Source organism: Bacillus rossius, chromosome 5 (genome assembly GCF_032445375.1).
Source record: "Bacillus rossius redtenbacheri isolate Brsri chromosome 5, Brsri_v3, whole genome shotgun sequence".
Taxonomy (NCBI): domain Eukaryota; kingdom Metazoa; phylum Arthropoda; class Insecta; order Phasmatodea; family Bacillidae; genus Bacillus; species Bacillus rossius.
The window spans coordinates 12,208,115-12,232,177 of NC_086333.1; the positions used below are offsets into that span (position 1 = coordinate 12,208,115).

At 38.0% G+C, this 24,063-nt stretch overlaps 1 protein-coding gene across 1 annotated transcript in view; it reads left to right on the forward strand.

Annotated features, from left to right (window-relative positions):
• LOC134531594 (exportin-5) overlaps positions 1-24,063 on the forward strand; it is a 298,110-nt gene that overhangs the window by 13,518 nt on the left and 260,529 nt on the right. The window contains exons 2-3 of the mRNA XM_063367321.1: positions 3,208-3,490; positions 11,252-11,482. Of these exons, the coding sequence (XP_063223391.1) occupies positions 3,212-3,490; positions 11,252-11,482 (510 nt within the window). The 5' untranslated portion in view covers positions 3,208-3,211. The remainder of the gene's footprint in view (positions 1-3,207; positions 3,491-11,251; positions 11,483-24,063) is intronic.

The following is a 24,063-nucleotide window of genomic DNA, read 5'->3' on the forward strand; positions in this document are numbered from 1 at the left end:
AGCATATTCATATGCAAGAATTCTTGCCTCTTCTTTTGAAAGCCCATAATGAAGCCTGGCAGCTGTGTCTAAGTAGGCCACTATTTATGCTTCTTGCTCCGTGGGAAACACTTTTTGTGTATCATTTTTCCCTATAGTTACATCAACAGTTTTGTTACCTGAGGCTTTGTGGGATGTAAAATAATTCCACAAAGTAGATTTACTGATGGAAAATTCAATATTAGCATCTCTGAGAGACTTGCCACCCAACACAGCTTTGATGGCTGCATCTAAAGTTTCTTTTGAAAACTTCACCCTCTTAACGCCCGTTTTGCTTCTCGGCACTGGAACAAAAATTAAATTTTTTGTGACGTTTATTTTTACCCTTTAGATTAGACTGTTTCTTCAGGCAACACTATTAACACTTAATTGTAATTTAAATTGTTGCAAATAACTCTTAAGAATATTGGAATGTTATGAAAAAAATTGTGTTTTGCTTTATTTTACCTTATTTTCATGCCATAATTTGATATTGTGGATGCAAAAATAATAAAAACTTATGGGTTTACTGCTACAAAATTTAGGTATTAGCACTAAGTTGCAATAGTTTTAAAATAACACAGTGATTCTTCAATATCCATTTTTACATTATTTGTTTTTATATTTTTTAAATTATGTAAAACCACTATGTATGGCCGTAAGTTGTATGTTATTTTTAAAGAACAAACACTTGATAGGCTATATAAAATGATTTGTTATGTTTTAAGCTATATGCCTCTTATTAATTTTATTACAGCCTAATTAATATTTATGCTAAGTTGTTGTACCTGTGAACACTGTCCTGAGGTAGCCTACATCAGCAATGTCCAGAGGTACAACACGTGCACTAATTAAATAAAATGGCATCTTAACCAAGATTGAGGTTGGAAAACAGCTAAATACATTGTATTGCTGAAAAGAGCACATTTCAGAAATTGTAATGGTATCTAGTTATAAGTATTAGTAAGAAAAATAAACTTACCAAAATTAAACAAAGACTGACTAAAAAACTTACTTTTAATGGTGTAAAACAAAGTTCTTCAAATAGCAGCAGGTATCATTGTCTTATAAAAGTTTCCCTCCAACTAAAAGGTTGTCAATAGTACCACTACACATGAGTAGGGAGAAAAAGTTAATATTCCCTCTCATTTAGGCTCAAATGAAATTGTCCAGAGGTACAACTGTCCAAAGGTACAACACTCTCCCCTACCTAAATCAGAAGTATCTCCTAGAATAACTGGTGTTATGACAACATCTTCACAGGCTTCTGGTAGGTGATTACCAACGAACCAGGTGCGAGAGTGTCAGAGATAGGGGAAAAGTGAAAGAAAGGTGTAGAGTGGGGAATGCATGCTTTACCCCAGCTTCACACACTAATTTGTTTAGACAATTTTTGTTATTTCGGCTTGTGGAAATTGGCAGATGATATTTTTCCTGTTATTTTTTCATTATTTCCTTCAAAATAAAAAAAAAAATCAACCATGCTTGAGAATGTCAAGAATTCATTTTTTTTTTTTGCAAGTTTGTGAATCCTCCCACTTCCTTACGTTATGCTCAAATCTTCAGATTATTGAAATGCATACTTTTCAGCTAGTAATTAACCCACCTTACCTTAATCTGACGCACTTGTGTATTTCTGACCATCAATTTTTTTTTACTATTCTGATGGGTTGCCCTAGACGCACGCTCCTATATAAAGGGCTTATATATGGTGGAGGTACTCAACAAAATGCAAGGTATCCTCCCTTATGTTCATCTGCCACCCTGGAGTAAATCCCAAAATCCCCTATTGGGCTCCCCTACTATTATGGGTATCCAGAACATTTTTCAACAAATAAAAAATATTTCCCCACCACAAATGGGCCTGTATTCTTTTTCTAGACATTCTAGAGGTTCAGATTTTTTAACGGATAAACCATGCAGAGATTTAAAGTTCAGATTCATTCATCACCAGGGTAATTATTACGGTAAAGAGTTTTGATATTGTTTGATTCCACGTACAAGTGAACTACTTCCAACACCTTTCTTGATAAACCAAAACCCCATCTTTCCATAGTTTTTAATGCCAGGGCTAGTTTTTATTCTTTAGCTACAAGGATTGCAGTTTCTCAACCTCTTACTGAAAATTCTTTTCTGACCTCTTGTACCCTTAAGCCTACTATACAATGTCATTTTAGAAATGCCATAAATGCCTTGAGCTCTGTGTGAATTCATGTGAATTCATAACACCTGCACAAATTTAAGCAAGAACTTAGTCCTTATAGCGCACAGCTATTCTTGCGCTGAATGTATTTTCCTACGGGATTTTGAGGCATCTTCTTACTGAAAACTAAAAGAAAAAAATTAGTTTCTTGGTGTGGGAACAATCAAACATGTTAAGGATTAAAATTGAAAGAAAGAAATAAGAATATAGGAACCACAAGAACACTGGAGTAAAGGTTTACCCCTCCAGAAAAAAGTACACAATTGCCTCACAACAGGAAAAAGTGTAGGGTAATTGTGTACCCCAAGATTAAGTAAAGATAGACAGTAATTTAAAGCCTTTGCTACTTAAACAGAACTACTTACCTTGAAGTGATTTCACCACAAAAAAACTAACTCCATTTGAAAATGGCAACCTAGCAACAATCCAAACACAGTTCTCCAAAATGCAGCTCACTGTAAACCACAAACTTGAGAAATAAAACAAGGTTATAAAAGCCTTCTAAATAGAATGAACAAAATGTCCTCTGAGAAGTGTTCTAGGTACTCAGTGCTTACATGTTTCATAACTAGGTAGCACTATCTATCATAATCCTACATTTTTTTTATGAGTACACATTAATCCCAAGTACACATCTATCCTTCTCCACCCTATTGTATTATCCTGTCTGTTTTTAATACTTTATCAATAGTGCTTTATCAACAAGAGCATCCAAGAACACTGAACCTTTTTTTTTGTGAATAATATATTTTTTGGTGTATATTTTTAATATTTAGTTATTTAAGGGGTATTATTGAAGTGAGTGTTAATTATATATATAAGTATGGCTACATTCCTCCGAGTGAAAACAGAGACAGTTATATTAATACAAATTCATCATACTGTATGAAGGTGTGAAAACTTGGGATTATGTTGGTATGCTTTGTCATGACAAAAATATGAGTAGATGGCGGAGATTGAGTGGCTGGATTCACCCGCGTGTGCAGAGCGATGGAAGTGAGCCCGGAGGTGGTCAGAGTGGCAGCTGAGCTGGCTCGTGCGGTGGAGCTGACCATGAGCCCTGCGGCGGTGCAACAGCAGCGTGCAGAGGCGTATGCCGCATGTGAGCGCTTCAAGGAGACATCGCCACTGTGTGCACAGTGTGGTCTGTTCCTCGCCCAGCAAACGGATGCCCCACACGTAGTGCAGCACTTCGGCCTGCAACTGCTGGAACACACCATCAAGTACCGCTGGAACCAGCTGTCGTTCCCAGAGAAGCTCTTCATTAAGGTTCGCAGTCTTAACCTCTATGCATGCCACAGTGTATTTCTGCTTTCAGGCCAGACCGGTTCCTGTCATTTCAGCTGTGTGTTACTGTCGCTAGTTATCTCATAGACAACGCAAAAACAACTCATCAGTTAAACAAATTTTCTCTGTTTGGAGTCAAGCTTACCATGTTGCCAACAAACAGAGTGGTGTAGGGTTCAATTATATTCTCTGGTCATCATCATCGTGATCATGACCATCATGATGATCATCCATAGTCATAATGATGATCATCATCATCCATAATCATAATGATGATGATCATCATCCATAATCATAATGATGATCATCATCCATCATCATGATCATCCACATCCATCTTCTATTATCATCCACCATCATTATCCATAATCCATCATCATCATCCATCATCATCCACCATCCATCATTAATCATCATCATCATCATCATCATCATCATCATCATCATCATCATCATCATCATCATCATCATCATCATCATCATCTTATCAGTTTCCCTGTGGCCAGGTCAGCCAAGTAAAATGCCTCCATCTTCCCTTGTCCTTCATCCATTCCTCATTCTTCACTTTATTCCAGTCTTCTCCTGTCTACTGCACTCCTTTATCTATCTGCTCTTCTCATCTTCTCCTTTGTCTTCCTTGTCTGGCTGGGGTAACCCTCTTCGGTAAAGGAGAAGACTGTACAGCCAGCAACTCAACGCAGAGAGTCGAGCGGCTGTAAATAACCTGACTCCCTATAGGGTGCAACGTCCTTGGGCGGAGGAGACCCTGTAGGAGGGTGTTGAGTCCCTAGTGGAGGGAATACTACTGGAGACTCAGCATGGTGGGAGGGATAGCAGCTCCCACCATTACTGGTGTGAGGCTTCGGCAAGGCTCACGTTCAGACAGTAGCAGGCATGGATGAAGCGTCTTGAATGGCTGCTACACTGCTTGGACCACAGGCTCACTTGGCAGCCTATAGGTGGCAGCCTCACCAGCCAGGTGTAGGGTGCGACAGGCCTAGTAAGCTGGTGACCAAATTTTAAAGACTCCTCAAGAAAATAAAGTGAGCTGCTGGATGGATTCTCTGGTACATAATGCTAAAATGTGTGTAGTTATTTATGCCTTTTCTTAATAACAAAACTACTGTTAGAATTAGCTAGCTAATAATGGTTGTACCAGTCGCAGCCAAGCATTCACAGAAATTGGACGTGTGTGCTGTACTTGGTCAACTAGAGCCTAATCCATCTAACCTTCCATGTGTATTGGAGATATCATCATTAACGCATCAGTTCGATTTTATAAGTTTTGAGCAAGCCCCTTATAATGCTTCATCTAAAGTAACTTTAAAGACTGATCAACTTAAAATTTTCAAATCACCACCTAAGAAAACCATTCATCCATCTATTCAGGAACAATCTCTGATAGAACTTCACACACCTGAAGTCTCAAAAATTGAAGATCGTGTAAAAATTGAGTATCTTTTTACCAAGGTTGACGACCTCAAAAATAAAAAACTTTATTCTGAAAACTCTTAGATTCACGTTCCGAAACTGAGTTAATCAAGCAAGAAAACTTTGAAACTTGAAACAAATTTTAATCCAACAAAATGAAAGTGGAAGATCTTATAGTCAAAGTGTCATGGAATCAGCCAAAGGCTTGAATAGCAATAAGGTCCCACGTGAATATTGAAACCCCTAGAATCTTGAGCAACAACAGCTCAGACCCACTTACGTTCCAGCATGAAAAGCATGCTGTCATCAGTGGAAACAACATCAAAAACACTGACAAAGTTATAGATTGTTTTACAGTCATGGAATACAAACATAAATCCAAGACATTAACTAACACTGAAGTAAAATGTGTTCAGGAGCAGAAAAAAAACCAATGCAAATGGGCATCAGGAACAATCTTACCTTAAAAACTGTAGTGAAGTCGACACACAAAAAATAAAAGCCTTGTTCACCACATGTCTAAATCCCATAGTACAGGAACATGAAATGTTGAATGTATCTCCAAGGAACTAAATTTAACTCACGTCAAAGTAACAAAACTACGTACAAATAGAACTTGTATGCTTCTTTTCACGTCTCGGTTCAAGAATAAGACTTTATCAAAATGAACAACATTGTGTTCTGGCCCAGCGGTTGTCTGATAAGCCCATTTTATGGCAAGTTACACCCGGGATAAAATTGTAGGTAACGATCTTATCTCAAACCACTCAGAATGGAATGATTTTACCGCTCCTTCAACAAACGAGCTCCCTAAGGCAAATAGCGAGTTACTTCACCCCTGACTTGTCTCAGTGCTTCATCGATATCTTCTGTGGTGCCTGGAGAAGCATTACTCTTCTGTGCATTTTGTCTCGGAAGAGTGTTCCAACAAGTGTTCAATTGCTTACCAAAATGTTTGAGGCTTGCTCATCAAGTCAAATTAATTTTTTGTAAATCTTATAAATTTTGATTATGACTTTATGGGCCTTACAGAAACATGGTTTAATGATCACAGTGTTAATTTCCATTATTTTATTGACCGATTTTCAATCTTCAGAAATGATAGAAATGAATTGCTCTCATCGTAAAAAAGAGCTGGTGGTATACTAATTGCTTCTAACAAAAGTACATAATTTATTTTAGTCCATCCAATAACCAAATGCGACTACTATCCAGGTATTGAAGCCGTGTGGGCAAAAATCAAAAAAACTCCAACAAAATACTTGACTCTTGGCAATGTTTACCTACCCCCTGACACATTCCTTTCCTACCTTGAAACCTTAGAAGAAAAACTTGGTGCCTTGATGACTATTTGCTAATTGGTGATTTTAATGCACCCAGGGTCGGCTAGTCAAACAATACAACCTCTTGTATTCTAAACTTTTATATCAGAAATAAGGGTCAGTACCTGGTTAACTTTATTTCTAGTCTGGGTCTAAAACAGACTAATGATACCCTACTTTACAGTAACCTGCTCAACTTATGTTTCATTAATTTACCGTAATGTATATTTTCCCCTGCAACTGAGTTTATGCCATCTTTTACACTAACACTTTCATTTATTATGGTTAAATGTATGCTTAGAATAATTAATTAATTTCATATTATTACAAATACCTCCCATTTAAGGATATTCCATACAATTCATCCTTTTTAATTGTAGAATACAGATATTAAATTTCTTATCCACTGTATTAGTTGATTCTTAGTTTGTTAAGTATTACTTAAATAAAAACCCCAAATTTTTTATCCTTCTCCTCTTGTCCCACATGGATGCCAATGTAAAATTGTAGAACTAAGTAAACATGGCAATAACAAAATAAAAAACCAAATTAATCACAATTTTTATTTTTACCACAGATGCGAACACGAAAATGATTATAGTTAACTTATATTTATATTGAGCTTATATTCATCTTGCTAATACTGTTTTAATGGATTCTATAACTTGTCTATTTTTTTGAACAATACTAACGTCTGTTAAAACTTAAAGAGGTAATATTTTGAAGAAGGTGGAATAAGAGCAAGTAGCTTAAGGTATTTTTATTTATCATTTCCATTTTTTTAAAAATTAAGTTTGATTTGTTCAGAAAATATTTTTTTAATGTTAAAACTGTATTTACAAAATTTCATCTTATAAAAAGTAGAACTTCAGCAAATTGTAAAAGAGAGTTTGTAGATTTTGCATGTTTATAAATCATACCACACATACAAACTGTTTGATTAGCTTCAGAGATACGACTTTTATAGTAAAAAAAAATTGACTGCCTTTTCACCCCTTTCGCGGTAGAACATAGAAAAATTTTAAAGTTTAAAATATATCAAATTATAATTTTGTATGTTAATCATGCTCAGTTTCTTTCTTTATCTTAATTTGCTTTGATTTATGATTTATTGTTATGAAACAACTTTGGGGTTGAATATTAAAAAATTGGTCAAAGTACTCTAATTAACTAATCATTTACGTTATTCTGCTATGTTTCTTACATCCGGCTTTATTTGTTATGAAGATATGAAATTTTTATGATAAAACCAAACTCACTTCCTTTTCACACACTTAAAAGATGAAACTGGGGAAAAGGAGGGGGAAAAAAAAAAACAAAAAAACTTTTATTTGCTTGTTGTTCATTCTTGATTTGTAATTCTTAGATATAGTAAATTCAAATATGCATTTTTTCTTTAAACTAAACTTAACCCCTCAGGGGCAGAATCTCGCAAATAAGTAATTTTAGTTTATTATTTTACAATTTAATTTACATATTACTAAATTAGTTTCGGAGGTAAAATTTTTTAAAATAAAAGAACACTTATTTTTTTTTTCACTCACAGTAAAAGACAAATTTTAATAAAAAAAAAAAAGCAATATGAAACTAGATGCCAGTTTGTTTTACTTTCTTACATCAATTACTAATTGTAATTTTTTTTACAAACACATCTTTTACCAACCGTCGGTTTTTAATTTTGCAAAAATAATTGTGGTAGGTACTTTTTGTATGTTATTATTGGTACCCAATTTTTTTTATTATGCTTAAAATTATTATCTTAAATCCATGTTGTTATGCTTTACCTCTATTACCTTATGTCTCCAGGAGTTTCGAGGGAAATAAAAACTATAGCATAGAACGTTGATACTAGGATTTACTGCCTCTTACTGGATCACAGTAAACACTTGAGCAGCTGCATCACCTGACTAATTACCTCTTACCTCTTATCTCTTATAATTGATGGAACCTAAGCGTTCACTGGTCTTTGTTGTGATAGCAGCTGCTCTCTCAGCGAGGTGAAATGCAGCGGCGAGAGACACATGGCGCGCCCGGCTCTGTCGTCTCCGACCCCAGAGAAGCCCTGCTCTGGGGTGTGGCCCGCGTCCTTGTTAACAATCTTTGTTTCCCTGTTGCTACCCCTTATTTTCACAACAGTGGCCAGGCCGGCATCTCAATGTTTCTGCTGCCACTGCTTGTTGAAGCTGGTGTTGAACTGAGGCCGGCCACCTGTGCGTGTCATAACAATATACACCCCTTTTTTACCCCTTAAGGTTTTAATTTTGCAAAATTGTAACATTGTGGTTAGTAGTTTGTGTGTGTTTATTATTGGTCCCAAGGTTTGCTTCGGAGACATAATTATCCTCAAACAATATTTACCTCTTTTTCACCCATTTTGCAAAATGGTAAAATACTGGTGGTAAGTTTTTGTATATTTATTATTTTTACTCAAAATATTTCTGATCCGTAGTTCACCTTAAACTCATTAAAATGTTGAAAAATTTATTTCATCAAATTAAAATTCATTGGGAAGAATCTCCTCTTGGATGTGTAAACATTCAGCATGTATAAGAAAGTATTTTCAGGTGGTGGGATTGGCCCTCAGCACTGAAGCCCGGCCGGTGGGCAGTTGCACGCATGGCCAGCTTTATCTCGGGAAGGCCAGCACAGTTGGCAATGCTGTCTGCATCTAGCAGGGGTGGGTTGAGGAAGGGGGAGGCATTTACCGTGTTTTCTCGTATAATCATCGCACATTTTATTCTAAAATCAAGTTTGAAAAGTAGGGGTGCGACGATTATGCGTAAAAAAAATTTTTTATTCATAAAAACAAAAGTATGGAAAGTATGTTTATTTAAAAAAATGGTGGAGTATACAAGAGCATGCCAAACAATCTATATTAATAATTCCTTAAACAAAAACCTTTCTTCAATTTTAAATAGAAAAACCAAAACTCTAACGCGAACGCAAGCCACTTGAATCTGACGTGAACTAACGTGTCGTAGTACAAACTTGCCACGAAAGAATGCGGGCTATCAAATGTAGTTAACTCGGCACCTGACAGAGAGCGCGCGTTGCATCCAATCGGCGAGATATCGATATTCAACTACGTGCGTGCGCTCTATACAGGAAGCAACATAACCAAACATGAATGATGCGCTGGCTGCATTTTTATAAGCGGTACGCCGCAGGAACACAGACAATCAGATAAAGGAAATACAGTTTAAAAACGTCTATAAAATAAAATTTACATGTCAGACAACTTTGTATTTCCGTTAATTAAATAAATAAGTGGTAATGACCGAAATTAAATTTTAGATTATACCTACACCGTGGCGATGCAGACGATCAGATAAAGGAAATAACGTTTAAAAAGTCTTTATAAGAAAATTTACACGTCAAACAACTTCGTATTTCTCCAGTTAATTTATTAAGTAAGTGTTAATGACCGAATAAATATTAGATTTCAACTTTAAAATACATAGTTTTATACGGAAAAGATACCCACACAAAGCGCTCGGCATCTACTAGCGGGACCAAAAACATTATGCAACATTTACACGAGAAGTTTTTTTATCCCAATTTTGACAGCCTAAAATATGGTTGCGACGATTACGCGATAAAACAGGGTAGACATGTCCCTTCCCATCTGTAAGGCCTCCTAGCAACTGACTGCTTTCTGTGATCAACGCAGTCTGTGTACAGACAAACTGATCGATGGGGGATGTTGAGTTCAACACCCTCCACCATAATCTATCATTAAAATCAATATTTTGATAAGTGATAAATTTTGGGAGGTGAGCAATCCCCTGTAGTAGCAGGTGACAATATTTAATAATCTTATCTGTTATTTCCGATAAAGTGCTTTGTTTAGTATATGAATTTTTTGTTTTAATTTTAAGATGAATGGAGGACATTATAGTTGATATCTCAGTATTTATTAAAAACCATTAAAACTAATTTTCATTCAAAGTAAATGTAAAAAAAATATAATTATATATTAAGTTGAAATTTGTCTTGTTAGAAGATAAACTTCTTTAGTTTCTAGCTATTTCACAGTATTTGACTAAAACAGAATCAAAGATTTGTTAAAGAAATTGGTTTAGTCGTAAACAATAATAATTGTGCAAAATTTATAAATATCTCTTTTTTGGCAAATTTTTTTTTAGGTAAATGTTTAATTCATGGAATTATAAAGTACATTCAATACTAATTGATTTCTATAAATTAAAAAAAAAGTTGAAGTTATTCGAGATGTAAGTACATTGCCGTAAGTAAACTTTGCCTTTAGTTATTTAAATTTAACAAAGTTAAAACTGATTTAAAATTATCTTTAAACATTAGAATAAAATTATTCATATAGCTACACTATCTGTTATGAATTGTGAAAAATCAGCATTTTGTCCGGCACAGTTCTCTGGGGAAACCTGCTCAATCCCAGTACATTACTAATGTACTCTGCCGTTAAAACAAAACTGATTTACAAATTACTAATTTTTCTTCAGAGATTTCAGGCATTTGCAAACAGAGGCAACACAAATTGTAAATAATGTACAAGGTTCAGGACAAGTGCCTGACTGGAATATTGCCACGATAGAAGAAATTTTTTAGGGCAAACAAAATATCTTTAGAGAATATCTTTGGAGCAAAATTAACTTCTAGAAATCTATCTAAAAGTGAAAATGTTTTGATTGTATTTAATTGTTTTTTTTAACATTTTAACCTAATACAAATATGACCTTAAATATTACAATTCTTAGATATCTTTTAGCTACTGTAAAAAAAAAGTACTTTTACCATGTACACCACAAGAACATTACAAAAATTAACACTATTAGATTCCTTTAAATAAAGTGAAGTGAATGTAGGTTACTTGCAATATATTGACTCTTAAGTAATCATAAGATGTTTACAATTTCTGTGATGAATGGCATCAAAAAAGTGTATAATTAATAGTTAAGATGATATAAAGTGCATATTGGCAGTAAGTTGTGATGAGTGTGTGGTGTTGCAGGAGAACACAATGCAGCTCCTGAACAAGGGGATGCCACCGCACCTGCAGGATGTGAGCCACATCAAGAACGCACTGTCTCGTGTGGTTGTGGAGATGGTGAAACGGGAGTGGCCCCAGCAGTGGAGCGAACTGATACCGGAGCTGAGTCAGGCGTGCACTCTAGGCGAGACCCAGACGGAGATGGTCCTGCTCATCTTCCTGCGTCTGGTGGAGGACGTGGCCGTGCTGCAGGTCAGTCGTGTCTCATTGTGTCACCCTCGGTCTCTCGGGGACTGACTGGGGTTCACCTGGGGCTGCTGTTTGCTCTCGGACCCCAAGTCAGGTCTACCAGGTGCGGGTCCGCTTGAGCGATGGCCGGCCGGAGGTCGTCCCGGTGGACCTTCACCTCTCGCCCGTTGGGACCCAAGCTGGGCCATGACTCTGCGGCCCTGCCACTTTGGCGCCAAACCGGCGCAGAACCTTTGGTCACCAGCCGACAGCTGGTGGCACCGGACGTAGACCTGCTGACCCGGGGTCAGCGGGGCGGGGGGACGGTTTGACTGGGGGTGCACTGCGCCAAGTAATGTGCCTGGCGTTGCTGTACCTCCTCCCTCAGCTCCTATACTGGAGCCTGCTCCACGACTTCCCGTCCGGACCTCCCCGGGCAGGGCGAGTTTCCGGCCCTGCATCAGTTCGTCTGGGGAGTATTCCGTCACCACGTTGGTTCTACGACGTAGACAATACAGGAGGGTGGAGAGGTGCAGGTCCCACTTCGTATGGTCCTCGTCTAACCTGATGTGCAACTGAGTCTTGATGTCCTGAGTCCTACGTTCTGTAGGGTTTGCGCGTGGTTGGTAGGTGGGAGTGTTTTGGTACTCCACCCCCCATCTACCGTAGGACACTGGGGTACTCGTATCGCAGGAAGACTTCACACTCCAGAAGTGCAATCAGGGTACCACCCTTCACATTGGCCACCGCGAATGTGGGTGAAGATGTCTGTAACCACGACGATGAAGTGCCGGTTTGGGGGGGTACGAGGATACGGCCCCATAATGTCCACAGTGACCGTGTGGAAAGGAAGCTGGGGCTGTTGTGGAACCTGCTGTTCCTCGCCATTAGGACAGTGGGACTTTCGCTGCTGGCAGATCCGGCGGGCATGAACGTAACGCCTGACGACAGAGGCCATACCCGGCCAGTAGAAAGCCTGTTTGACGTCCCACACTGTCTGTACTGTGCTGGGATGACTGGCTAGTGTGTTGTCATGATAGTAGTGCCGAATGGCGGGTCTGACTGCTGGGGGCGTGTACACCTGCGATCTACTGTTACTGTGGGGGCACTTAGTCTGGAGCAGCGCTTCCAGACTGGTGATTTGGGACCAACCAGGTCCCACAGTCGGCTCGGCATGCACGCGTGTCTGGGTCCGGTGCTGCTCCTCGCGCACCCGTGTGAGCAGCTCTGCTACTGTGGCTGGTTCAGGGTCGTGAATGGCAGCTGGTGGCCCCAGCAGCGCAAACAGCGTGTATGGTGGGGGCTTGGGACAGTCGCCAGCAGGCTCTGGCGCCGGGGAAAGGTGATCCTCCCACCCCTGGTCGTCGTGAAACTCGTCCGGGTTCGGATGCCTCTACAGCTCGTCAGCCAGTTGATTCGCCCTTCCTGGCACATGCTCAACGGTAAAGGAGAACCTTGTGAGAATCATTGCCCAACGAGCGAACTTGGACTTCCGGCCATGTGCTGAGTCGAGCCAGTGCAAGCACTGGCTGTCGGTATGCTGCGTGAACATGCGGGCCTCGAGGTGGTGGCAGTATCTATGGATGGCCAAAACTACCAGAGGCAATCTTGCTTGTTCACGTGGTACCTTCTTTTGGCCGGGCTAAACTTGCTGCTGGCATACTCGACAACGAGCCTCCGCCCCTCTTCGTCGACCTGGTAGAGGTCCGCGCCCATCCCGTCCTGTCTGGAATCAGTTTGGATGAAGAGGCGGTCTGGTGTGACAGTGACGAAACAGCGACTTGTCTTGGCGGAGGGCATCGTCTGCGCGGCTGTCCACCAGAACTTGGTCTTGGCGGACAGAAGGTCGGTCATCGTAGCGGTGACTGTTGAGAAGTGTGGGATGAATGCCCGCAGCCAGTTCAGTAGTCCCATCAGTTTCTGGAGCTGCTTTTCTGGTGTGTGGCTCTGGCTTCTTCTCAATCAGCTCCAGTTGCACGGGTCTCGGACTGCATCCCTCAGCTGTCACGACGTGCCCCAGATACTCTATCTCCTCCGCCTCGATGTGACACTTCTGGGGTACACAGGTGAGTCTGTGCCTAGGACGAACGCCAAGTGGTGGGCGTGGTCCTCCTACCCACGGGACCAAATGATGACATCGTCTAAGTAAGCGAACTTGCCAATATAGCCGTCATGGTCTGAAAGGTAGCGGGGGCATTCGTCAGCCCGAACAGCATGGCACAGAATTGGAAGCTTCGACCGTCAGGCGCCGTAAACGCTGTCTTGGGACGGTCAGCGGGGCTAAGTGGCACCTGCCAGTATCTGGACATCAGATCAATGGTTATAAAGATCTTCGCATCACCCAACCCGGCCATAGTGTCAGTAATGTTTATCAGCGGAGGCGGGGCTTGGATCGTAAGATGGTTCACAGGCTTAAAATTCACGCAGAAGTGCAGTGATCCATCCTTCTTTGATGCCATTACTATTCGTGAGTTGTAGGGAGAGGTGCTGGGTTCGATAACCCCGTCGCGCAGCATCTCACTTATCTGTCTCTGAATAGTGTCCTGCTCGCGGGGCCTGAACCCAAACACCTTCCCAAAAGGTGGCTTGTGGGGCACCATAGGAATTATGTGTTCAGTTGTAACTACCCCCCTGCTTGACCTTTCTTCACACTCAAAAAAAGGACTAAGCTGAAGGCAGTTACTTAAAAAGAAATAAGAGAGCAGTGGTTAAGTAATGTATTCAAAACAATTCTTACAAAATGGCAACAACTTTGCATAAAAAAGTAAAATACTCTCAACTTACAACACTTAATAATAGGTGACTCACTTCCAAAATATCAGAATAAAGAACTATAAAACAGGGATTATGTTCACAGCGCATCAGGGTAGCTCAGACTGTACAACTCCATTTTGCATCTTTCACGTGCACGACTATACTACAAAATCACTAACATGCTATAGGATACTACAACTTCCTGACCTGGTGCACCAGGGAATGCATTGACCACCCAGTCTATACCACAATCTGTTCATAACAGCAATAAATATTTTTTATTTTAGAGATCAACACCTTAATAAAAAAAAACCTAAAATCATAATGACAATGATCATATTTGTATAACAAATATATATAAATATCACAGAAAATATAAATATCAGGTAATACATGCCATTTTAAGGAACATCATGCAATCAATACTGCTTGTAAGTATAACCCTCGACCAATACACTACCACAGCGAGTTTAAAGAAACTCTGCTTTTTCTCACTAGATTCAATTCACAAAAATAATCTATTAGTCATTTTCTCTGAGTCAGTAAGAATGTCGTTCACGCAATTTCTAAATTCTTTAAGTATCTCTAACACATACTTATCAAATTTAGCATCATACACAAAGTATCACAGTTTTCCAATGGATTACTTCAATTTAATTGTAACTTCAGTTACTTATATATTGACCTTTTTATTTTGTACAACATTTGAAAAGCGTTAAACTGCATAGCTGTTGCATTCCTGCATTGCTACACCACGTAAAAAATATTATATGTATTTATATACACCGATCATTACTTCCAATTAACAATAAGACAAAAGAAGAAAGTAATCATCCTCAAAAATACCTTTTTCACTTTCACTATGAACTTTTATAAACAGGAGTACGGGTTAGAAAATCGAACGTCAAACACGTACAGTTTTTTGCTGACTCGTAGAGTTAACCTTAAAGTTGCCCTTCTCGGCAATTTAAAATACGAAGGATACTTGGTTCACATTCTTCCTTTTTAACTGTGCTCCAGCATGACAGCCCCATTCAAGCAGCCTCAGTGATGGAAAACGGGAATCGCATTACAGACAGTTGCAGTGCCCAGTACAAAAACTTTAAAAGTATGATTAATTTGTGCTGTCCTCTTGAAGATTTTGGGCTTGAAGCATGTTGGACATTTCATGCTACAAGTCATGGAAAAACAGCATGTGATGGAATAGGGGGTTCTGTGAAGAGGACAGTTACAAGAAGAAATCTGCAAAGTCTACAAGATGACCAAATAACTGTTGAGCATATGTTAACTTTTGCAGGAGTTAGTTCTCAAGCATTACTTTCTTTTTCCTTGGCGAAGAAGAAATCAACAGATGCAGAGTATTTCTTGAAAAATGATTTTCAACTGGGAAAACAATTACTGGAACGAGGAGCTTTCATTATTTCAAACCAGTATCAGCAAATTAAATAATAACAAAGAAAACAAGTCTGGACTCAGAAATTTCCCTCAGATACAAAATATTCACAGCAGATAATCCAGTGCCCACCGAGGAGTTGCCAAAACTTCAGTGTTATGTTGCTTGTGTTTATGAATGAAAATGGTGGATTGGTGTAGTTCAAGAGATAAATGAAGAGGAAGGAGATTATAACATTCAATTCATGCACCCTCATGGACCTAGTAAAACATTTTTTGGCCAGAAAAAATGGACAAATGTTATGTGTGCTCTGAACACATCTTGTGTGTGATTGAACCTCCGGAAACCACAACAATGCAAGGACGACTCTACACACTCAATTTTTCCACGCAGAAGAAAATTGATGTTAAGTGGGAATCACTGAAGTCCTCAAAATTGTAAATTAAGAGTGAGTTATAATGAATAATTATGTTTTAACTATTTTTAATCTAAAAGAGTTTCAGCAATCACAAAGTTACTAATAAATTATTTTATACACGTGTGTATCTAAAACCAAACATTAAATGCTTGTACATAACGGTTAAATGGAATTATCGTCATGTAAATTTCAAGTTGTATATAATAACGTAACTTTTAGGCCTCTGAAACTTCCTGATTGATTCACAGGTCTTGTTTTGTTGTTAGTGGTGTCATCACACATGTAGTGGTGTGAAGTTGTATGTATTAAGATTTTAATTGTAATTTTTTCTTGGCAATTACACAAGTGAGCTTATTAAAATAATTTATTCATTGTTAAGTTTTGTTAACTATAAGTGTAAAAATTAAACGTTGCAGTTGTGCGAATATTTTAGGACTGAATTTGAAAGTATAGTTACAAAGTACCAAAAGATTGTAAAAGTTGAGGGTTGTACCTCATCAAAGAATGGAAACTCAAAAGTCCACTAGTTTTTTTCCACCATCTTGTAGAAAATTGTCTCCTCTTTGCAATGGTATATGGTGTAGTGAGGTTATCTTGTGACAGAAAAACGTTGTAGAGGATTTTCATACTGCCTGTAAAATTATCAAAAAATTGTTTTTCTTAACTTTGAAGTAAATTTTGACTATGATGGTGATATTAAAACACTAATTGCAATACATCAACAGGATCTGCATTAAATTCTTAGTAGACTACAAAATGTTCAGCTAAATCGGTGCATAATTGTGATTACGAGGAAAAAAAATGAGAAAAACTGTCAGTCTGTGTGGTTTCAGGAAATACACATTTTACTACAATCAGGTCCAGCTTAAGTGCCTGTAGCTCAGAAACGGTTAGACGAAATGTTATAAAAATTTATTTGTGTTCATAAAATGATACATAGATAAAGTACATCAAGTTTCATAATATTCTGAGACAGATGGGTTCATGGCCTGGATGATTTGGCGTGGAATGACCCCTATGCGAATCGCTGTTGCAGCTATAATGGTGGATTTCATGACTTAGAGCCTGCCAGTTTCACGTTTTCAAAGCCACACAAGTCGGGCGCCAAATGACTGCACCTGGCTCTGACCCCTGTAATGAATGTTTCTCTATCGTGACATGGGCACCGACTAGCATGAAAACTCAGGGATTAAAAAGGGTCCTCACCATATGGCTTACTACAGGTGGCCAGGAAAACAGTGACCCCTCGAGCTGTCGGCTGCTCGAGATGCTATTTGGAAGGAAAGACACATGGCTGGTTCAATAGACCACAGAACACTATACTTGGTGCTATCAGACAGCTGAGCCTTACCGGGTGGCACCAGCGCGTTCCCGTGCACCTTTAATGAAGGGAAGTGGGTATAGTACACACGGTGTAGCGAAACGTCTGGGTTAGAGGTGGATAACCACAACTGTATACAGTAGTCCCGAAGCTATAACTATTAGACTAGCTCGGAATGCAAGGGACTAGGTCTCTCAGTCCGTACCGTAAAGGCTCCGTGACGTCGGAAGAACCCTTAATTCACTGGGTAGTTTGCATGCGCTTTTAATGTCGTTAATGCACTGGCCGAGCACGACTGCACTAAACGATGAACCATTACAACTCTGCAGCGGGGAAGCGGGTAGTAACGCTTCAAGGTGTCGGTCGCGGAGGAGGGACGAGTTAAGACTGCCTCCTGCGCACTGGCGCACGGCGAGCAGGAAGCAGGGGAGTGGGGCACACGTGATGCGCGATTCCAGGTCTACTCGCTGACGTAATCTCACATAGAATAAAGATAATACTCAAATACTCTTCCAGCCAGTCAGTAAATGATATATACCTGAAAGCATAAAGCAATACACACAAAATGATACCGTCGTTCGCAGCGCCAGCACTTACACTCGAATCACTTCGTTGCACTCACGCCAGGACAAGACTGTGATGGGCAATGGCCTATGGACCAGGAGGGAAATGACAGATGTCCTCAAGTTATTAAAACTGATATGGTTTATCTTCTCATTTTACTATTTATTATTATTCTGAATTTATTTAAAATATGAAATAAAAAACATTACTTTTCAAACCCACTATGTTTTCTTAAGTGTGTTTCACATTTCGCAACCACTTAAAAAGTGGTAATTCTATGTAATAATTATTTTTACTACTGGAAACTATTTTTGTTAATATTACGCATTACCAGTATTTGTACAGCCATTGGCTTTAAATTTTCTAACAGAAGTTAAATCAGTTTTTTTAAGAAAAGTTTATCCTATATTGTGTTCATTTGAATTTATTTACGTTGTTAGGAATACCAATGTTTAGATCATCTTATAAATAGCTTTATAAAGGTTTAACTCATATCGCTGCATCATAAAACAGTTTATAAACATGTGCCTTCGCCATCCAGGAATTTTATACCATTATTTATTACTAAGAAATAATGGTAATCTGTCAGAATCAATTCCTTTTTAATATTTTACCAAAAACATTTACTCATAAATAATGAAGTATATCTGTAAAATATGCCTATTCTGCGTTGAAACTTGTGGAACTAAGTTTTTTTCACTTACACACAAAAAGAAAGTTACGGTACGTAAATATTTTGACCAACTCTTAGCTTACATTAATTTACAGAATCTAATAAAAAATGCAATCAACTAAAACAGATTTCAATTTTGTGTAATAGTTGAGCTGTTAAGATGTACATATGTGGATGAAACTTTATTTAAAGATTTCAAGTTTTTATTAATTGTTATTATGAGATTATTTCTCTCAGCAATAGAATAAAAATTCATGAATCAGTTTCATGTAAGAATGCCCCTATACTTAGTTGAAATGCATTTTAAAACATATAACAATGCTAATGCTTGATTCTTACCATTCTTTCTCTACCCGGAAAGTACGCAGCTTAACAAAAACTATCATAATCAAAATAAATGATATTTTAATGAGATGTATATTAATTTTTTTCCAACATTCAGCACAAATTTTCATATGTATAAATATATGCTGCCCATAGATTGTTTGTCCATGAACGCTTTGTGATTATTTCCTTGGTAATGAAAAGCACACAAATAAATATAAATTTTTTTTAAATTTAGATTGAATGGCCACTTATAGAAAATTTAGGAAACAATGAAGAGAATAAATATTTGCTTTATAATTTGCAACAAAAATATTTGCGAAATTTCCGTATCTCTTCTCCTAAGCCTATCTGGACTGATAAGTCTTGGCTGTGATTTGATTCTCCTTTTTTTTTTTAATTTCCTACCTTGTTTCAGGTAAAAGAAGTTCAAACAATTTAAGGTTTGGTGCCCCACTTTGTTTTGTCTAATATGGCCATCTGTCAGTCTGGCATAGGCTTATAAATCATAAAAGAGAAAATATATAAAGTTTCCATGTCCACATATTATGTAATTCTGCAGAAATATTTTAAAGGGCAGGAACCTTGCATGTGTAAAATTAATATCATAAAACCTTCAAAGGCACAGGGAGGCTACCTAAAGTTGTTTAAAGCACGTCAAAGATAACTTTACCATTATTATAGCCAATATATAACTGAAATATTGGGTAATTTTTTACAGGAAAGTGGAGACAATATACTGATATATATATATACTGTTATATATATATATATATTTTTTTTTTTTCTAATATCTTTTCCATGGTTTAAAAATTTATGCTAGTACAAATCATCAGTCATATTTTAAAATTATATGCAGATTTTCGTAAGTGCGAAAAGAAATATACAGTATTGTTTTTGAAACCATATTTCATAAATGCAGAAAACACCATAGCAATGTCTCGTACAAATTACAATATTTTCTTTTGTAGTATTACATAATATTTCTTGGCAACTGGTTTTCAAATGAATATTTAGTGAAAGTACAAACCATTTCTCTTTGTGTTTTTAATGTGAGATTTCACTCTAACAAAGGAATTTTTTCAATACAACTAACAGTTAGATTACTTCAATCTAAAAGTTTCCAAGCTAAGAACAAACATTGAAGAATAATACAGATCTCTTTGGTATGACAATTCTACTTGCACTTGGATATTTTTTTATAAACTTAAGTAAAAATATGTTTGTGTGAGGATTCTGTTCTCATATTTTTTTTAACATTCCATTTCATAGTATTTGTCTTGCAATTCTATGCATGTATATCTAGTTTTATTTCTTTTGAAATATGCGCCTTGAAATATTTACTTATATAATTAGTATTGCTATTGTTTCATTTCTCAATAATGCCAAATTTTTTATTATTACCAATTTATTCACACCCTATATCTTGAATCGATTAAAAATATATATTTTTCTAAAATTATTAAAGCTTCTAGTCACTTAAGCATAATATTTGCATATATTACGTGAAATAGTTAAAATGATCTAAATTTTATATTCGGAGAGTATGTTTGGACATAAAATAAAAAAGAAGAAAACTACCATTTTGTAAAGAAATCCCGTCACGACCGAGAAAAACACGACAGAGTGATGGGGCTTGTGTGATGGGACATGCAGGTGCACGTCATCCTTAAACATGATATGTGATACATTAATGGAATGTATAGAAATGCATATGCATGATGAACCTGACTTATCCATTTCGACACGTAGAAAAAAGAACCAGTTTTAAATGACCATTGGTTGTAGAATTATTGCTAAAAAAATGTTATATTATCAGCATTGTGTTGTCTGAATGCATCTCCTAAAAACAATTACTGCTCTATACAATGCTAAATATAGAGTCCGGCCGTCCCAGGCTCCCAGTGCTGAAACTCTGTGAGCTCGTCTGACGGCTCTGTTGACAGTTGAAACCTGCTTTCCTCAATGGGCCAGAGCTGGCAACATCGAATGACCACGTGGTAACGCCGGTTTCTCCCTTCCTCCAGAACAATACCTTTGACTCATCTTCTGACACGTCCGCGATCTCTCACTCTCCGCTTCACCCGAGCACTACCTAGCAACCATGATTCACAACTACTGTGACCTTGAAGCTTCCCCTTAACATGGCTGGCTGCAGTCCTAAAATTCAGCTTTAGCCAGAGTGTGTTAAACATCTTGGACTTTGTATGATTTCTTTCTGCTCGCCAGCCCGGTTGGTGTGCTGCAAGTAATGTGCCTGGCTGCTTCTCAGGAAATCAGATTGAGCCAGAGTATGTTAGGCATCGTGGTCTGTGTTACGTATTCCCACTTGTTGCCAGTGCCTGTTGGTGGCCGGCAAGCAACATGGTAAGCTTCTGTACTGGATTTCAGCACTGTGGACAGTGTTAAGTTTTCCCTCTTACCCCAGTCCGTCTGGTGACTGGCATATAACATGGCTGTTAACTGCTCTGAAATTTAGCTTGAGCCTGATTGTGTGTAACAGTTCGCTTTATGAAATAAAAAGCAAACTTTCGTTGAAAGTTTTTTTGTTTTATTTTTCGAAAGATGAAACAACTGAATCCAATTACATTCAAACAGTTCTCTCACTCATTCAACTAGTACATCCACCTGTCGAGAATTGCTTACTACTCGGGCGATGAGAATTATCAAAAAATAACGTAGATTAAGTCCTTCCGCAAAATCTTACTGGAAGTACACGATTAGTGTGTGGCCACCAATCTGACCTCACCTGGCTAACCACAGTAGCCACGAGCCGAAATGCCGACGACGAAGGTCACAATTTCTAATTTAATGTTCAAAATAACAAATAAAGCAATAGGTTAATCTTTTAAGACTCCAGCATGGCTCTAACCACCGACGTTAAAATATTTCTCCCAAACTTAACTACATTTTTTGTGAGATACCGCCGAAACGCGCCTTCGCAGTGCTACGATCGACAGATGACTGGTGAGATCATGGCACTGTGTCCTTCACGCAGGGAGGGCAGTCACATGACCTTACCGACCAATCACACACACGCTTCATTCACACTACAAATCACAAGCCAATAGGAATGTGCGACATACATTGAAAACAGTTTTCTATACACAGAGCCAGGGACTTTACATTCTCGTTCTCTCTCTCACACTCAGTTATCACTCAGTTCCCACGACCAGTGGTGAATCCCAGCTTTTGTCTCTGTTGGCAGGGAATCTCAATGTCTGTCTCTCTCTTACTTACAAATCTCATATCCCTATTTCTCTCTATTTACATCTGTCACAGACACAGTTCCTTGTTCTAGAACCATTATGCAATATGTTAATGAATGTTAAAAACAGCAATCATTATACAAATTACTTGACAAAATTAAACTTATTTAGAAAAAACATGAAAAAGTAGGCCAAAACAGGCAAAAATCCAGTACAATGGCTTATTTGTGAACAATTACATAGAAAATAGTAATGATTGAAAATGTCTGTTAAAATACAACGTATATTCTTAAAACACACAGCAAGTGCAAATATCAACCCTTAAATACATAAAAACGGTAAAATATCATATGAAAAGCTTTGCAAGAACTATAAATATCAGTCAAACCTTATTTACAACATATATTAATATCCATAACGTCTGCTTATACTATTTTAGAAAAATATATACACCGCTCAAAAAACATTGACTTATTAATACTTACATATACAAAAAAGAGTTTAAAAGAAAATGATTTAGCTGGGAGGGCAGTGGCCTTGCAACGTTACATGTGTTAGCACTAGAAACCATGTTACTGTGTCCTCTGCTAATTCTAGCCCAGTAGGCAGGGTGTCCAGCAATCGGGAAATTCCTGGAAGTACTGGAAATGTACTTGTTTGTGTAAATGCTCGGGATTGTGCGGGAATGTACGGAATATTTACGTGGAAAACGGGAAACTGGTGTATGGCAATGCACGATCGCTTATGCCCATGGGCTACCGTGCATAGACGCTATATAGGGCAAAAAAAACAATGCAGCAGTGCTATGATCACTTCTTTCCCGTGACTGTTCTATTGCTGCAGTGCAGCGCGAGCAAGAAGTATACAGCGCACGAGTGCCAGCCCCTATACAAATGTTATAGAATAGAGAGACAAAAGTAGTGCCAGCCAGACAATTTGGCTAGCGCGAAAAATAAAATACATTTCGTGCATGCGCAAAAGCGGTGTAATTCCAAACAAGCCAATCTAATCAGAAAATGGCGCTTGTGCTGGCAGGAGCTAACATGGGTAAAACATTGAGATGTTCTGTTAAATGCTGTTGGCTGCCCTGCATAGGCATTGTTCTTGACTCTGTGAAATGAACTTTCACTCGTTCGCCATATTTGTTTTGTTTGAATTTTACATTTCTAAACTGTGAAAAGTGATGTTTGCAGTAGGCATTTTGCGTTAAATCAAATGTTGTCCGTGAATTTGTTTACCGTTTGTATCTTATACTGTCGAATACGTACCGTTTTGTTGAAGGCCTAGTGAATTATTGTGATGATACTTAAAAGAGGTTATGGAGAGGCCATGGCATGAAATGTTTGCGTAAATTCGTTCAGTTGTAGTGTCAGTTTATAATATATGTGACCTGTGTGTGCATAGACGTCTAAAAATAACTGTGCTGCAAAACTCGGCGAGGAGTAACAAGTACGTGAAAATAATAATTTTGCACTTTTTGTAAGATGGGTCGCACAGGAAGGGGAAAGATTAAGTTCAAACACAGATGGACTGAAGAATTCAGCTGGGTTTCGCCATGCCCTACAGATATATACCTTGCACGCTGTACATTGTGTAGTGTCGTTTTTAAAGTCGATAGTATGGGCAGGCAAGCTGTAGTAAGCCATAGTAAAGGCATGGAACATAAGAGGGCATTGAATGACAAATTGAAAACTGTGTCAATTCGTTCATTTTCAACTCTAGCTAATAAGTCACAAAGTGAGGAAATGTGTTCCAGTGCTTCCACTCCTCAAACGTCTCACTCTACAAAGAATATTTGCATCCAAGATTTAAATGCATTAGATGTAAACTCAGATGTGCAGCAACAGGTGAGTAGTGTTAGTATGAAAGATTTTCTAGCAAAGGACAGCTGTACAAAAGCGGAAATTCTGTGGTGTTTGCAAACAGTAGTATCGCATGCTTCACTGAGA